Below are 19,351 nucleotides of genomic sequence, written 5' to 3'. Positions count from 1 at the left end.
GATCTTTATACAAAAAATAGATTTACCAGAGCTCTGATGATTGGCTTAAGGCAGTTGAAATATCATGACATCTACTCAAACAATACTCGTGATAATTTACACCTGGGTAGGCAAGACCACCAAGACAGGGAGTTCGTTTCTTTTCGTTCATTGTTTTATAAACACCCAATGGCGGATGCGTAGGTGGATGAGTGGTCTGTCTAGGTTTTTGTCTCAAATATTTGGACAACGGAATGAGGGCAAGGTAAATGCAGAGGTGTTGAGAGTTGCCCCCTGGACCTCAAATGGACCACGGTCATTGATGTGAGGTGTTAGATTGCCCTATGTCCAAGGCTGGACCTGGACAAACACAATGCTTCGTGATTTGGAGGCTGGCATTTCGTTAGGCAAGGCAATGGTTATTGAAATATCAGACATAGTTTGACCTCCATGATTTGTCCGAAATCTGGGGCAAGGTGAGTCATGCAGTGGTGGTAAAATGATTTTCGGTATCCAACGCCCCATCGCAAAGGTCACTGAAAAATCTGGATGCAGACATATGATTTTACAGCCCCCGACTAGACGAAATGACGTATACCTCCATTATCACGAGTGTTTGGCTACATTCGTGGTTATTATCGACAGATAGATGAAAATCTGTTTCGGTTTCAAAGGCATATTAGCCCCCCAAAACCCTCAAAGCTCGGAAAAAAAACAAAACACAAGTAGCAATTTTCACAATAATTAGTCGAGAATATCTAACCCCAGATATCAATATCAACATTTTTATTACTTTTCTTGTTAAAAAATTAACCGATATTTTCTTTTAATTACTTTTAATCATTTCTTCAAATTTTATTGATTAGTTTGCTTATCTGTCCGGAACCATCAACCAAGTTGAAAATATTTTTGCAGGAGGCGAAATTACAACCTGTCACACTATCAGGCACCCGTAGAGTATTACCGAACTGGTTACGAAAAAATATCAAAATAAAGAAATTATTGGTATTTGTGTGAACCGAGGTAATTACACCAAATCTTCCATCATAGTTGAACCAAATAATGGATATATGAATGTTCTACTTTGTTAGTGCGCTTTTTACATGGAAAAAAACTGCAATCAAAATGTCATTATATGCATCACTGCTTAACGATGACGGTCAAATTTAAATCGTATCTCTTTCTGTTTATATCAACAGTAACTTCATTAATTTGTGTTTTTACAGTTGCAATTCTATTCTGTTGTGTAATCAAGATTCATCAACTTATTTGATTTGATAAGCCAAGTGTAAATCGTTGTAACAATTTGTGATTCACGACCATCAGGTTATTCTAAAAGATAGGCCTTCAGGACGATCTTATTTTTTGTCTGTCCAATATGCGCGTTCTGACTTGATTTGTTCAATTTAGTACTCATTGAACTCCTGATAGTGTAAGCCTTTTTTGACACATAGCGATCAAACTTTATTTTAAAGAAATAAATAAGAAACTAAATAAATAGAAAAGAATGGTGACAAACATACCAGTGACATATTTTTATTTCATACGTTGGTTTCTATCGGGCACACCATCTGAAGTTGAATCTGCCACTTCCTTTAGTTGGTTTCTACTAAACATTATGTCCTTAAAGCCCGTTACACACGAGGGACTTCTCACCAACTTAGTTGGTTTTAAAATTAAGAACAGGTGCACAGGTGACTGGAAGTTGAGAGTCGTTCACCCACTCACACGAAAGACATAATCCCAGCAATATTTAGGTCCTGCACTATTTAGGCCAAAAGAGTCAAAATATGGCCCAACTATGTTGTTGACTGAATCACACGGGGAAATTTCTCCCCCACACTCCTTATATAAACAAAAAAATCCTTATATAAACAAAAGATGTCGTCGAGAAATAGAACAAGTCGGTAGTGCAGCCAGCAACTCCAACCAATCGAGCAAAGTATCAGTTACCTGGTCTGGATACCTGTTATGAATTAAAATTCCAACTAAGTTGGTGAGAAGTCCCTCGTGTGTAACGGGCTTAAAGCGACCGAATGTTCCTTATTTGCCTTTTGGCAACTGGTTTGCTTGCAGGATAATGCCTTTGGTGAACTTCCCCTGTCTTGAAACTAAGTACAAGTACCTTTAGGCTTAATTAAATGCATTTAACATGATAATAACTCAGATTTCTTTTTGATACGTGACAACGTCGGCAATGCAAAGGAGTCTCTTTGAGAGAAAAAAATTATCTTGTCGATTATACCTGTATATTTTTGATATCTTTCGTTACCCATTCAACTATCGGGTTTATTAAGTTCAGAGTGGCCTCACCTTAGGCTGTAGAAAGTGCACTTGGAATTGAATTGAAATTAAATATTTCCCTACATGTATCTGATTAATTAGATAGATGTTGATCTTAATTTGTAAGAATCATCCATATCAAAAGGTTTAGGTGCATCCTCAGATAAACCGCACTCTCTTAAGAAAGAAAATATTTTTGAAAATATCTTTTTAATTTCTCTTACAAAAGCAAATTGTTATTACAATAGGAGTGTTTTTTGTCTATTATAAAACAGTTATCAGATTTTCTTAAGATTAAAGATCTTTGCTTATTTCCCTTTATAACAAATAACATCAATATGAATGAATACAAGCTATGCCTGGTAGGTTTGGTTCTTACAACCTTTGGGTCGATGAGTACGAATTCTCCGTCCCCAAATCTGGCTGGGATCCTATATCAATAGTTGTATTTTTAATTCATTGATGATTGTGATATATCATTGACGGTCTGCTCTTCGTGAACTTGAGTAGTAGTTGCCTGAGGGGGGACACGACGAAGGTGAACTAGGTGCTCGAATTGTTTGAAGTGAATTGTATTAAACATGTATATGTTATGATATCTGGCTTACATAATACCGGAGATATATAGCTCAATACTAATTCCTTTAGCCTTTCGCCATCTTAGCGCAAAGATATGCGAACTATACAGTGGGAAAAATTTATCTGTGATTTCTGAGACAGATGGTAAAATACACGGCGCATTTGAAAGAATGACTACTCGAGGGATTTACGTAAAACTTCATGATTTCTGTTTTCATCCCATTGTGCAGTGTCCAAAATTAAACCGCGCATGAATTGGAAAGCGGAGCAAATTTAAATTAATTCCCAAAGTGACAAAATGACAGCTGTAAAGCGTGGTCAAATCTCTGTCGTCCCACGGGCAGATGCCTCGCATTAGTGGCTTTTCTTATCACCTCTTACGCGCGGTTATACAACCTCCGAATGCGTATTCTCCTCAGAATCCGCTACTATTTAGGCTGCTCCGTCCTCCGGGACACATGTTGAGACTCGCGGAGACGGACCCCGAGGCAAGACATTCAAAAACTCCGGAAACCTGGTTATATCGCTGATTATTTCCTCCTCTGATATGATGCGCTTTTGTCGATTGGGTAATGCGTAGTGTTGGCGCGTTCTAATTCTATTTTGCCCCACGGTTAGCAGATTTCAACAAGATATACAATTTTCCTATTTGTAACGCGTACAAGATGTCGAAGTTGTGGCCTTAAGAGTTATCGGAAGTTAATGGAGAAAATCGACTGTGATTTCAATTGAGTTATGACAACACGAGTCGGTGCTTAAAGGCGGTTAACGCCATGACTGCTATAGCTTTCTAGAGATATTTGTAACGAAAATATGGATAACGTGATAAAGTGAGTTCTGACCTGAGACAACCAAAATTGTAAAGAGAATCTGACATTAATTGAAAGAAATTGTTAGTCTTTTTAAATGTACGGTGCTGAACCAGTACTTGAATATCGAATATATTAAATATTATTAGAATTACAATAAAAGGCAAAACAAAAAATCACACCCAAAGCTACTGAATGTATCGCATCATTCTAATTTACTTACAATTAATCATATTATATTTCTCTCTTATCATCTGCTGGGATGGACTCTGTAAATTGACCCGGTTCCTAATTTTCGCGAGCGTCGCTCAGATTGTCTGGTGCGCGTGCTTCACAAAAATATTATGTCAAAAACTGAACAAAAACCCAACTCACAAAAGTCGAATAGAACTGAGTGTGGACCCGACAAAAAAGTTAATAAAATCACATCAAGAAGTCTCCAGAGTGTAGTCTGTGTGAACCAACTTCATGCTTTAATGAGGTATTCATTAAACATGTGAAATGCGGCTTTTGAGTGATAGCAAAGAGACAGACGTCTTAAGACCATTCCTGCAATAGCCGCATCTCATCTCAAAGCAAGAAAAAAAATGTCATCCCGAGTGAGGAAGTTCGGGGTAGATTGTATAAGCGACAATGACAGAGAACGAGTGTTAAGCCACATTGTGCCAAATTTGTTACAACAATGTCAATAGGGAACAAAAGGACGCAATCTTTGATATTTCGTTTTGAGTTCTGGCGATCGAGTTACGCCGCGCTTATTGTTGTAGTTGTATTGGCGGACCTGTGAAGAGATGACATGTGGTGGAGAGGAATGGGCACTCGCCGCGCTTTGTCCCGGACGGGGGCTGAGCAGCCCAACAGTCGGCCGTCACGGAATCTGTCTTTTAATGGTACACAACTACGACTGTCATTCGGAGTACATACGGGTAGTCTTATAAATGAAGAAAGTGTCTCATCCTGTATGTACATCATACAATGATATGCACATCTTGGGCGATATATAGGCGAAAGCTGATTGCATGTGTGAAAACATTTCGTTCTATCATTCGTTCATTTTATCGGTACTTCTTATCGTGACAGTTAATAGGTCATCAATACCCTTATATCAAACCCAGTCGATGAAATTGGCCTGTCCTGAAGTGATAGCTTCGGTTTTCCAAGTGTTTGAGAAAAACCGAACATACGGCAGACAAATATTAGATTCTATGCGAATTATCCATTGAATCAAATTGACGCATCGGGCCGGCCTTAGGCGTTAAGTTTCGTTGAAAACCTGAGATCAACTGGCTCTCAGGTGCAGCGTTGGATTAGTGAAGGCTGTAATTACAGCGTCAGTTTAGAACTAAAGACATCGGTCCCATTTGATTCGGGTAAAGTCACTGAATCAGTCACTGAATCAGCGATTGTCTGGTTAACTCAAATTACAACAGGCCCTTTACAATTATATCATTTATCAAATCACTGTTTTCTAAATCAATGAATCAGTAATCTGTAAGTGAGAGGACGAAAGTGACTCGTAATCGTTTAATCTTACATGCTAATCTTAATCTGTTGTCAACTGGAGAAAGTAATTACGTGACATGCTATGGAATGTAGAATCTGGACACCAATGAGAAACTGGGAATATCAGGCTATTGTTTTTCATGGCATGTTCCCTGTCTGTTGCAGACGTGTCAGTGTGATCAAATTTAAGAAGGAAGGAGCTCAGTGTACTTTTCATAATGATCGGAAAGCTCTATATAAAGCAAGTCTATGAGTAACTCCATGTTCTCTTCGTCACACTTTCCTTTAATCTTTCACGATCTAATTGAAGAGTTGTGATAGGTTCTGCTTGGCCCCATTTCAGATTGTCGAAGCTGATGTGCTTTTCGTCGTTATCAAGTCTCTATGAGTATCTTTATTCTGCGATATGATCACATTACTGACATGCAAAATGTGTCACTCACAAAAATATTCAAACTCGCTGTGATATTTTGATTTCAACCACTGACTTAATCTGAGGACGATTTTGGGGTTAGTAGGCCTAACGGTAACATAACTTGGGTTATTTAGATCAATACTACAGACATCATGACGAACATGTGTTAACATTACCAGCAACAACATATGTCATTTAACTGCCTTCAACTTTTAAACCAACTGAACATTTCAAGATCTGCCCGCACCAGTTGACTCCTCAGAATGTTTATATTCTCACAAACGGATCGAATAAGTTGTAAATCGTCGAAATGGACAAAAGCAGTAACCTATATCATGTTGTACTTGTCATTTCCTTTGTTGGTGTACTTTAACTGACCGGTTCAGTTCACTTAAATATAATAAAAATTGTTTAGTAATATGTACCATTAACAGCTGTTGACGCCAGTTTTATTTCATTTTGCTTTCTATGACAGGTCTTTTTCCGATACCAGATTATGATAGTGATAAACTTACACGGTATGCCTGGACACATTGATGAGATAAAACAATATCAAGAATTTAACAAGAATGAGTGGTTTAACTCACAAACTAAAATGCAAACATAAATGGACGAATACACTCTCAAAGAAAGGACGAACTTTGAATCGTTACATTCAGTTTGTTATCCTTTGTCTTTCATTCAATTTCAAAACTAAACTGAGAATAATTGATAACCCGTAACAGTGCGAAGTACTAATGTCACCATGAAAGGCTTGGAACGGCACATTTGAGTTTTAGGGAGGATCTCTGTGTGAGATGTATTGCAAGCATAATCGACGGACTTCTTGATGTTTTAGTTAGTTATCGATGGCAGGGTTGTCTATTGCAGCCTTAAACGTTGGCCAAACGCATTTGTGCCATCTGTAATGTTTGCTCTCATTCCCTTGCTAGTATTTCTCCAAAGATGAGTTTGAAACTGAAAATAGCAGCAAAGGAATATCGTAGCGTCGTCACAGTTGTGCCGATGGCAAGATTGGGTTTCAGTATACCAAGGCGAATACAAGGAGTGTTCGTTGCTTACTATTGTTGAAGACTACTTTGTGACGCGTCCCCTCTTGCCAGTAGTCATCCAGCCAGCGCTGAGTAACCCAGTCAACTGTTTCTTCTCTTCCTTGTATCCGGATCCCCTGCCCCCTTGTGTATTGCATGACTCTCATGCTCTCCTAACAGAGACAGCCAAACCAGTCTATTACTGCATCAAACAACATAAATCTTTAATCACGGTTCTTGCAAGAGATAACCAATCAATCTATTATTTATATTTACTTTATTGTCTGATTGAAAGCAGAAATGTTATTACTGTTCTATGATGAATTGGATTAGCCTGGCCGGTCGCTAACAGGTCAGCTTCTGCTGATACTAAGTTGGCGCTTGCGACAGTAGCTCTGTTTCTGATCGTGGTTCTCTGAGGTATGTCTCTGAGCGTGGTTCACTTGTTATGTATTTGACGGGTTATCAAAATGTATCCATTTACTAAGACGCCAATGACACATCTGCCGATGTATATTAGCGAACTTCATAGTTTATATTCAATAAAAAATATATCCTTTATTAATCCTGATATTGTCAGTCTTGGACAACAGGTAAAAACAGAGGTAGTAAAAAACGAAAACAAAATGGTGTCCGTTGACATATCACCCGACGTGACTCTTAGGAATAGCCAATTGTCTCGAATTCAGCACGGACCCTAACACGGCGTAATGAAATGTTACACGCAATCTCATAACAGAATACCAAAAAATCACAAAGAAATGTGAAACGTATCATTTTCCATGTTTTTTAGCATTTCATTGTTACATGTCGCGCAAAATGGACAATCACCTCAGTAGGCAGTATTTCTGGGTCTCATACTAAGATTATCATGCTGTTTTCTCATCTTTGCTTGCCTTGGATGTGCTTTATATGCCCATAGAGTATCGGGGATTGCTCAGCTATAGACACCTAGTCAGACAACAGATCGACTGATATCTTTACGTCTCCTCTCATGTTACAAGTTTTGGATATTGTATTTTTCAAAATGTGAATTTAATAGGTCAGGACATTTGAATGGGGAGACAGTTGAATGGGTTTAGTATCCTATTATGAAATTAGGACGCGGAGGGAAGTTGCGCTTGACCGGTGAAGCAGGCTGTGGTCATACTGTGATGTGGGCCGTATCATGACGTCAGACCGGAGGGTCATCCTGTTACACAGTCACGGCCTTCCTGGATGGGACCTGGTCTTGTACTGGTCACTAGCACTAGCACTAAGACTGTACAGTGTAGTTAATTTACACATTGCATGTTAGTTGATGGATTTTGAAATTCACCTGCTGAACTTATTATCTGTTTTATCCCACTACGTTTCTCCCTGATATGCATTTTCATATTTTGTTGTTTATTCTTGAGTGTTTCGTCCCATCAATTCGATTTTTAAAATACCTTCTTTAAATGCAGCAAAGACACATCAAAACCTCATTTAATTTCATAATCTCAAAGTCCTTAATGCAATCCACGTATACTAAAAACCATACACCAATCTTTTCATTTTTAACTGATGTGATAAACGCTTTTTACAAAACGACAAAGCCCTTAACAGAATTTTTCTTTGACTTTTTCTCACTTCAGTTAATCAGATTAGTTTTAATGTCTGTAAACAGCGTGAATAATGATCAATCCTGTTATAAACTACAAAAAGAAACATTCCATTCCTTTGCCGACTTCATCGCCTCTCCTTGAATGACTCATTATCTTTAAGAGCAATGCTAATGCATTTTGCTAATTAAATTGAAATGTCTGCACGGGATTGCGTCTTGATGAGACAATAAGGAAAAACTTAAAGGTATCTTTTTATTTCGTGATACGGGTAATTTCTCGCCTATTATCAGATTGTGTGCACTGGCGTAACAGGTGGAGCTGATTGTAAAAATCATTTGGTTTATCAAAATATTTATAAAAATTGTACACTGGTTATATGATTCTATGAGATATGATTTAACTAACATATTGTTAGAATGACGGTGACAATTTTCGGTGACGGTGCACTTGCTAGATGTTGCTTGGTGTCCATCGAAAGGTCAAACAGAGAACCTGCTACAATCTTATGTGTGGAAAAGGGCGGGATATCATGTTATTGTACAGGCACAGACACCAGACACAATCAACAGTAGATCATGTTTTCAAACAAATTGTTATATTGTATTTGGTAAATGCCAGTTTTTTTCTTCAAATAATGAAGGAACCAATAAGTACAAATCTAACTTCGTCATATTTGCCCACCGTTTTTAACAATAACACTCTAGTCCTTATTTACTCAAAGTTCCTTACAAAATCTATTTGCAATACATTATAACGAATTTGCTTAGGTTTATTTACAACACTTCAGTTAGAATTTTCAGAGTATGGTATGGTTATTTTCTAAATATTGAAATACAGACGTCAAACGAGTTCTTAACAGAGGAGATAGAGATGTATAGTGTGGGATTGACTGTTCTCAGTATATACACATGTATACATTCGGTACAGCAAGTTCGATGTGTCCTTTTTCTATCTAATGTAGGTCAAGATAAATGTTCGACTTCGAATTTGTGGTTATTTTCTAAATATCAAAACACAGGCGATGTCAAGCGAGTTTCTGGCAACTCAAGAATACGAAAAAGGAACTTAAGTGACATTATTGTGCTCAGTGTAGAAGGCAAGAGTTGGATATCATTCAGGTTATTTTTTTCATGTAATTTGGGTCAAGTTCAGGCAATACATCATGGGTTTTGACCGATATTCTTATCAATATGTATGATTCTCACTAGGTAGGGCGAGTCAATTCATGTTCGCCATTAAATAAAGTTTATGTCCATATGAATATTACAAAATGGAACATATATTTATCTTAATTGTTTTTGAAATTTATGTGAGAAAAGAAGATAGTTGTCTGTCCAGTAGACAGGTGATAGTCAACGATTAGGAGTGATGTTCTGGTGTCCTAACATAACACTTACTCAGGGCACTGAAATTATTTCTTTGCGATACATACATGTACTTCTTTTTTCTATTGTCCATATAATATCATGTCCTCTATACTAAGTCTTTCAGTGATAGATTTTTAGGGCTACCCTAATACAGTGTTTAAAGGATACATATTTCTTGCAGTGGACTTATAGCACGATTTTGAACGAACATTACCTGATAATGACTTCGTCAACATCAAATGACAAAAATTTAAATAGAGAAAAGTAAACCGAAGGCATTCTCCAAAAATCAGAAAATTTTTTTGGTCATTATTTTCATTGAGACCCTGTCAGTTCTTGAATTTAAAACCCAGGAACTGATTTACATATCACCTCAATCTTGGATGACGTTAAGATTAATTTCTTTCTTTTCTTTTTAATGTTCAGAATATTGAGTTGGAAAAATATCTTCGCCGACAACAATGTTCATTTCATATCGTTATGATCGGAATTCCCTGTACAGTTAGAAGTAACACATTGCGTTAATGTAGATATATCACCACAAGCTTAACCTGACTCGTATACTAATCAGATTGAGGTTATCACGAACCGACTAATGTCCTTTAGTCAACTGGGGCCGCATGGTTCATAAAAACCCCAGCGGCAGGGAGACACACTCGGCATGGAAAGATTAATGTACCTTGGGCATTAGACTTGCAAATTAAAACTTTTAATCCCAGACTGTTATCCTAAATGACAAAGATTCCTAACAACTAATTTTGATCCGATTTCTCAAACAGACAATGGTACAATAAAATGTTTTCGGAGACTCAATCAGTTAAAAATCGTCAAATTTAATTTATAGTTTCCTCTCGTGTTATTGATGATACTGATTTGAAAGTTGAATAGAATTTTAAAGTGTGCTATTGTGGTGGATTTTTGTGAAAGTTCCTTTTTCTCCATTGACAAATATCAAAATTCAAACATTAGTTCCGCACAGTACAACAAGATATTATCATTTACATGAACGTAGAAAATATTAAATGAATAATGTTTAAGAAGGCCATTACAAAATACTTGTTGAATGAAATCAGTATAGACCAAAAACACCAAAACACCACCACCAAAAAAAGTTAACGTTTTGTAATGTTTCATCATTTATGAAGCTCTTTGGAAAGCGTAGCAACTTCGTCTACCGCGACCAGTAGACCTATATTTTAAGTGGCACTGTCGACAAGACATAATATTAAAAGGGTTTGTGGAAGAGATTTCCACAGCACTGCACAGCACGGAAATTACTGCCGAGATACGCCTCGCGCCGCATCAGTAATGCCTCTCCGCATATCATATAAATCCCACCCTCTCGCGTGCACAACATTATCTCCTTCACCCTCGCCGACTCTCAACACCTATTAAAGATCATAATTTTCTTGTGTCACCCTTCAATGGCGTCATGCTCACATAACATACAGAAACTGCACGTGCGTAATCAACACACGCGCAGTGACGTCATCCTGGTCATTGTCCAGTAAAAAGGCTTCAAGACAATCGGAGTTCAACCGCCAAACTATCAAGAGTCTATCTTTCAACTTTAAGTTTTGGTGTTGGCAGAATTCCTCAGATATCAAATGATTTTTTACCAAGTTTTTCAGATTAGTTTTTTGATTCTTCAAATTACCAATTTTCAAATATTCAATGAAAGAGGAAAGTTTGAGAGTGATGGTAATTTCTCCAAAACTTATATCTGCAGCATTTTCATTCTTGCTTACCACGTCTTACAAAAGTTTTTTTCTGGGCTTTCGAGATTTTGGACACGGTAATGTCTTACGGCTGCAGATTGTCCTCTGTCCGCTGAAACACTTGGTCTTCTTCCTGGACAAGATCGGTTTTGATTATTTATTCTCAATCGCATCATATGATTGTTTTCACAATCACTATTTTTTTAAAACTGCCACCGAGTTTAAATTTCGACATTGTGACTGAGTGTCATATTTCCCGATTTCAAGCAGAGTTAAAAACGTCAGAAGATCTGCTTCGTCACAGCAAACAAACTATCATCAGCAATAATTTACCTGTCGTCCAGAAGAATCCTGACTAATACTTTACAGCTGACAATGATACGACAAAAACAATTGAGTCAGGAATTAATCTAGAATTAGGAATTTGAAATTTAACGAGACAAAGAGCTCAAGTCTGACCTTGACCAAACATAATTGGTCCTAGACCAGTATATAATGGCGTAAAATTGAATGGAATTCGGGCGGCCAGTTAAGTTGATATATCCTAGGTTTCTTAAACTGAATCACATTTTGTGTAGGTTGATATGTGTTTTGACGTCTAGTTTGATGAAAATGTCACCAGTCTATCACAATAGTATCAAAGTTGTTTCATTGTTTCATTGTAATTCGGAATTTGAGTCGCTCTAATCAGACAGCTGGTTATCTGACACGGGACCTGAAGTTTTCTCGTCCCATTTACGGGACATTAAAGCATCGTATCAACTGTTTCCCATTTAATAAAGTTTGCAAATTCATATATACTAAAATATATATCTTTTCAACCAAATCTAATAAAAGACAACTATTCATTCCTTTCGATTGTTTTTTGCCACTAATGTACAATAAATCGACTTGACGCCTTTTAAAATAAATAAAAGACGAAGCCAGCATTATCAGAAAGTATTCTGTGACCTGGGACAACTATGGATAACTGAATAAAGTTTAAACTATAGAAATGTATCACATAAGTATCACATAACCAAAAATAAATAAATTCCAATTACCCTTACATAAACATTCATTAGTTAAAACTATGGAATTAATAAACAGTATAACCTACCTTGAATTAGTGCAGTCATCGTAAAGGATGTCAAACTCCTTGCAGCTGATTAGCTTACATCTGTTGACCCCTGGTTGGATTGCGCCAAGTCCGCGAAGAATTCTCACTTGTTCCACATTACACACAACAGGCGTGATTTCCAATCGTTTAAGTTTGGTATAAACTGTATGCAGTCCTCCAACAAGATGCTTCAAAAAAAGATCGAAAGCTTGCGGCAGGCATATCAATTCTCTACCCTCCACATGAAAAGCTGCAACTTTTGCTCCGCGATATTCTATCATTTTGCAAACGTTATTTTCCGGGTTATTCGCGCTGACCAGTGGTGGCGGGCTCCCGTAAGAAATAGGCTTCTCCATCTTAAGTGACAAGGGTTGGGTCTGTTCCTCCCGGTAAATTGGGGGACTCAACTGCGGGTGGGGAGGCGACGATCCGACCGACGAAGGCTGTGCGTGAACTTCCATGACTGTTCGCTTTAACTATGAATACTGACTCAAGTCACCCGCGTGCTTTTACCGAACGTAAACAATATGCTCGTTCTGGGCTGAGATGTCCTAACCCCGTCCCTATTGATCAAACACAGAGAGAAGCTATTACTTCTTGTACGCGACTGAGCAAATATCGAAGTGAGGTTTATCTGAATGCCATTGGCTGATATACCGGATCAGAAATGGAGAATATTTTATTACGATTCTCCTGACTGTTCGGAGTCCGTACATTAGCCACTGTGCGCGCTCGGTGCTGGAGACACGTCTGTCAAGTCAGATCGTAAATGCCAAAGTCATATAAAAGGAGGGGAAAATATGAGAATGATAAACAAGAAATTATTTATTGGAGTGGTTTAGGGCAAAGGGGTTTATTGATAAGAAATGGAGATCATATCTACGAATTGGCCATTATGTCTGTAGGCCATTTGCTGGTTATCTGGTCGGGTATTGATGGGGCTATGGGTCCAGGGCTGCTGATTGAGAGAGGCGGGCAGCAGTAGCTTTAGCCTTTGGGGCTTGCTGGCGTTTGCAACCGTTTGCGCCGCAGTGTCACCGGGTTGGTGAATTGCGACAGGAAGAGAAGGGATGCGTCCTGGAGATTGGCCGCATGGGTTGAGTAGCCCTGACTGTGAGCGGGTGAAGGGGATGATCTAGGTGGAAGATGTATGGGTAGGCGAAAGGAAAAACATTTGAGGGTAAATGACCAATACTGCCTTTCCTATAGTTCAATGTAACCTCAGTAGGTTACACCTATAAAGTACGGATGAACCATTTGGCGCCAGCAGTTTTACAAAACACGACCTAAAAGACAATTTCGTTGCGTGCCAACTCCTCCGCATAACATTGATCATGGTGTATCCGTTGGTGTGAGCATTTTTGACAATAAACTGATATCAGAAAAGCCTATCATATGCAGTGTTATTTGTTACATTCCTATTTGTTTAGCTTGTGTTCTGCAGTGAGTGGTAGTTGTGGAGATATGGCTTTCCTGAAAGCGTCCAACAACACTTCAACAAAGTTTGGGCAAATAGTTCCGTACCTGTGTTTTCATAGAAATAATCTGTTTGGATGAAAGGAAGGGGGTCAAGTGATACAAAGTGTGTACAATATATGTTATGTGTATTTACTTCTCATGAGTCGAGGTGAACTGTAGGGCCAACGGTTGCTGCTTGTGAGAGTGAAATAAATTCTTAAACGTGTCTCAACGACACGTCAATGATTTCATATAATATTCAAAATCACAAAGTATATTGGAGAAAAAAAGTTGACTTAGTGCAGAAAAAGTATGTACAATAAAAAAAATCTGATATTCTGTCCCCCAAACGTACTAGGCATATATACTGTTCTTTCACTTTCATAAGTACTTTAGTCCCTGCCGGTAAATTGTTTCTTGAGAGGTAATGTTCAATCAGAAACATTCACTTGCACAAAGACCTTTTTAAAGGAAAGTTGATTTTTAGGCATCAACACCTCATACTCAAGTTTTGTACTACATCGGGAACGCACCAGCAGCCAAAAGTTAATTTGTCATAAACGCTTGGCCCAGTATAACGTGTTTGGTTGTTTGACTGAAAACTTGCTACTGTCTTTATATTGGCGAAAGCACATTAATTGTTCACGACACTTGTGTCTTGGAAAATAACATTAAACATGGTACAGTGACGAGAAATCTCACAAATTCTAATCGCAGTACTGTTTTTAATGTGATTCTTAACGAAGCACGTTCATACAGCGATCAGTTAACAGCGCAGTGCAGCGTCAGTCGACGAAACCACGGCTCTAGCGTGTGCGGTCGTGCGATTAGTTTCATTATCATCACGTATAAAGGCACGTACACAAAAGTAAAAATTGAAAGAGTGGGAGGTCTTAATCCTTATAGCAAATTTCCGATCCAAAAGTATATCAACTTTTTTTTTAAAGTCTTTCACCAAATACCAAAATTAAGTCAGGCCAACCACTTTTGGAAAAAGACCATGTTTAGATGCTTGTTCAAGTGCCTAATGCCTAATGCTCATGGTACCAAATAGCCCACTCTAAATCTGCTTTTCACTGGTTTTCAGGTTGACAGTTGGCCCAAACAAAAATTTGCCAGGAACAGAACTGCCCAGAGATGAAGCCAGGCATGTGCTCCTTCAAGGAACGCTTTATGATATACGTATTGGGTTCGAGATATGATATCGATGTCTCAGCAGACATAGAATTCCTTGTACATCGAAATCGTTTCTCATAGTACTCATTGAAAACTAAACATTCTCGCCACGTCGGTGAAATAAATAAATAAACCAACCAACCAAATATTAAAAAATCCCCACATTGTTTCAAAGGACACTCCGCTTCCACATAGCAACACATTAAAATCCCCATTCCAAGGTACTAGGCATGACCATAAAGGAATCCACAATAGATGTCAGCTAGACGGTTAAACACTTTGAATTATCGTTGTTTTATCAAAAATCTCTCGAAGAAGATTACCTTGTTGTATCTATTCTCGAATAGGCGCATCAGTTATTGTCGGAGCATTAAAAACGGCTCGGATTTCACCTTTTATCTTTTCGCTTTTCAGGGGATGCGTCCCTGAGCATTGTCTTCAGCGTCCGCGTTGTATTGTCTTCCGCGTTTTCGTGGTCACTGATGGATTTTACCTGGCACAGGATGCCGTGATTGTCTGTCTCTGAAAGAATGCATTAGAATGAAAGAATGAAAAGTGGAATTTGATGATAATCAAGATGTATTATTTTTACCATTTCGCCTTGGTCACGGTGCTGAGGTAGGTTGGTGCAAACCGCAAAAACATACTGAACCGTTAACCAGGCGGTGACAATTATGAGGGCGTAGTTAAGTTAACTCTCGAGGAGGTTAACCTTAGAAGACCCTAAAATCAATGAGACGTAAAAATAAATGAAAAACTTAAGAGTGCGTGCATGGATTGACTGATAATCATCGAAAATTTGGAGGTTAGTTCTATAACGGTCGAAGTTGCTTGATGATTATTCTATATCTTGGATTATAACGTGACTAAGGAATCTCTTCAACGTTTACAGCTTATTTGACTCATTTCTTTGAACAAAATCGAAGTCTGAATCTGATTTAATAAATGTAAAATTTTAATATCAAAATGAACAAAAACAATAGGCGGAGTTAGAAATGAAAATTTTACATTACTTAGGCATGTTAATCAGAGCAGTTTCGTATTCGACAATCCATCTGCCAGACTTTGATTGAGAGTCCTCGTTCTCCAGTTTACCAATACTTGTGTAGTTGATAACATTTCATTATTCAGTCTTATTGGTATAACAGCCGCTATCATATATTATTTTTTCATCTCAACATCATATCAGCGAGAGGTAATTGGCTATGGAAGGGGGAAGGTCGTTTTTCTTTTTTGCTACGGCTTGCAGAGCTGGTCATCCAGGTTAGATCACACAAAGTAGCTGATAGGGGTCTCCGTTATCCCACAGTACATTAAAAATATTCACGCTTCTGAGGTAGACAATATTCAAATTTGTCAAAAAGCGTCAAGAGCGGTGTTCAACATTGAATTTCTTCACAGATTGCTAACATTCTGGTAAGCCTCTGGCAACTTTTGAATCAATCTCTTAAAAACAGTGGACACCGAGTAGAATAATCGGAGGCAATTTGAATTAAAAGACTTTTGACGATGTTAAATAAATTCACGATTAGCTTTAACACAACCTCGGGCCTCCGGATATTGGGAGAATCATTACTAATTGAAAGCCCATTATTGGTTGTCAGGAAGTATGAACCTTCACAGGTGGTTTGTGGTCCTTGGTAAAAGCTCAGAGAAGAGACACTTTAAGAATTAGCAATTTACACCGTGTTGTTTTTATTGTCGCCTCTCCAATGACTTACCGAAAATTTGATGAAATGTTTCACAGATATTCCTTCACCGGTATATCCTGTAATTCTATCCTTCCATAAATAAATTTAGTATGTCAAAAGGACCCTCTTTCAATCTACTGGGTCTCGAGATCGATGCTAGTGATCTGGAACTTCATCAACTTTGTAACATCTCGGTCCCCTGGTCTTATTTTGAAAAGGTGCAAAGTATTCATAATTGCAAAATGCACGATTTGGCGCAGCATGACCATTTACTCGGGTGTCACTGGCGATGCAAAGCAAAGAACGCACTCCTCGTTGGTCTATCACGAACCATCCCCATAGACCACGTTTGTCCACATCAAGATCAACTGAAGATTCTCCACATCACGCTCTTCAAATAATCCAGGACTAGTTATGGACTATCAAAGCAAATTACATCCATCAGAAGACATTAGTTACAGACGTCAAATTGACCTCCGTGATACACATTGATAAGAAATGGACTGTTTAAGGGTGCATACTTCCTCCAATTACTACAGGCCAAAAGCAATAGCCTTTACGTGCATATTTGTGTGTCAGTGGGAAAGAGGGACGTGGGTAGGTTTTTTATAATTGATATCCTTTCTCTTCTGCTCCTGTTCTTTGGCCATAGAGTGTATCGAAGCGATTTCTAGTATCAAAGATTGAGTTGGGAGAACATGAGGCCTGCCTGATTCTTTTAAATCTCTCTACAGCATACATAAATAGCAGGTATTATCAACTGTTTCCGTGTATATCTCTGATTCTGTCATAAAGGAAGGTAACCCTCTTAGAGTTTGTGATCTATGGAAGTCAGGCCGCAATACGAACATTTAGAGGTGGATAAGGCTGTTTGATAGGTGGCAGGTGGTGGGGCAAAATTCAGTGGTATGCACAGCGAGCTTGCAACTAGAGAATGGAAAAACGCTCTATGCTTAAGAGAAGAAAGAATGCGTTAGCTAAATGAGGCAGGGGCGAGGGCAAATCCCCCCTCGGATATAATAAACGTGATTTTCGTTTCTCTGTTAAAAAATAATTTTGTTGTCAACGATAGTCAATATTTACCTGATTTACTTTGTAAACAAGTAGACGTCAAAACAAGTCATTTAACCATGCATATCATGAAGCCTGAGAGAGAGAAGCAGTCAGTGATTTCGGATTCTGCGATTGAATCTCCTGAACATTAATGACAGGCCAGTAATAATGACTTGCCCAGCATCCTATCTCTAAGACGTCAGATCAAAGTATTCTATCATTTCTAACATGTCTTTTACTCGTGCGCGGTCCAAAGACGACGGACAATATCTTCTTATCGTGCATGAACGAAGTCTGCCATTCGGCTCTATTGATAAATATTTTCTTTCCAATAATTATGGCTGGATACGTTTATTATGGTAAGATCAATGACATAAAGAGCACCAAGTCTCCTTATATCTATTTTACTGGTTGTCACGTCTCCCAGAGAGTGAATTACGCCGTTTTCAATGCAATTAAGGCATATCAAAGCCATATCATTGATTTGCGACAAATACTGGTTTGGGAAGTATTCCGTAATTATCCTCCTTTGCACGATGGCGTAGGGCGAGAATTATCTGAAATCGAAGGATGCCGACCGTTAAATAGGTTCGACTACCTGGATACCAAACCAGCGTGCGTGTTCGGCATATGTTTTCCCGAACTCTGAGCCCACTTCTTCTATTCACGCGAATTTCTCATTGCATGTTGCACTTTTGCAATGAAACAATGCAATGATCTTGATCAATTGCAAGACCACAACCGTACTTAGAATTTCTTTTCAGTGATTTGATTCCAACATTTTAGTCGATACTATTCGAAAACTTCCCATTGTAACTTGCGTAAAAGAACATTAGAAGATGACTGCAAGATGTGCATACATGTTGTCGGAAATCAGTCAAGGCCAAATGTAAATTAATTGGATGATAAACACGTGTTTATGAATTGACGTCATACTAAAAACGCATATTTATAACTTCAAGTGGTTTACCCAGCAATTAAATATATCCCAGTTTAAAGGCGTCAACTGTACGGAAATCAGACAAAGTGGGCAAACACTCGTATTTATTAAGAATAATCACATCAATGGTACACCCATCAATTTTGTAGTCTAAGTGTCATGTCTAACAATTCAGCGATTGATGTTTCACAGGTTTTCAAAATAAAGTGGATACAAGTGAAGAACTACGGAAATCAGACAAAATTTTGAAAATATTAGCGGAAAATAGTCATTTGGCTAAAGGGTGCTATGTTCCTTTGGCGATAATCAATTGACATATAAGCGGAACTCACACCCTCTTCTCAAATATGTACAACATCTAGCCGCTTTATTTTCATCGATTCCACTTCTCAACATCTTCAATGCTCATGTTTCAAATTTCAAAGGAAATTGCATCGTTTTCTTTGTGTTGTCCTATTAGTTTGAAAACTAAGTCAACACGATGTTGAAATGTTCTAGTTTATATGCTGGATGTCGTTTTATTGCATTTTTATTCAAGATATATTAGACTGTGAGTCACATTTTCGTCTAGGCTTCCGGTGTAATGACAAAAAGAGCACTGGAAAGGGTGATGCTTTATGTTAAGTGGGCTGGAAGGGGAGGATCGGCTTGCTTTCTTCTCCCT

At 38.2% G+C, this 19,351-nt stretch overlaps 1 protein-coding gene across 7 annotated transcripts in view; it reads right to left on the bottom strand.

Annotated features, from left to right (window-relative positions):
* LOC135493629 (dachshund homolog 1-like) overlaps positions 1-12,844 on the bottom strand; it is a 93,639-nt gene extending 80,795 nt beyond the window's left edge. For all 7 annotated transcript variants that reach the window (XM_064781106.1, XM_064781110.1, XM_064781107.1 and 4 more), the window contains exon 1: positions 12,370-12,844. In XM_064781106.1, coding sequence (XP_064637176.1) covers positions 12,370-12,830 — 461 coding nt within the window. In that variant the 5' untranslated portion in view covers positions 12,831-12,844. The remainder of the gene's footprint in view (positions 1-12,369) is intronic.
* Between the last annotated feature and the right edge of the window lie 6,507 nt (positions 12,845-19,351).

The sequence above is a fragment of the Lineus longissimus genome, chromosome 9 (genome assembly GCF_910592395.1).
Source record: "Lineus longissimus chromosome 9, tnLinLong1.2, whole genome shotgun sequence".
Taxonomy (NCBI): domain Eukaryota; kingdom Metazoa; phylum Nemertea; class Pilidiophora; order Heteronemertea; family Lineidae; genus Lineus; species Lineus longissimus.
The sequence above is the reverse complement of the archived record's forward strand: the minus strand, read 5'-3'. Positions and strand labels throughout refer to the sequence as shown.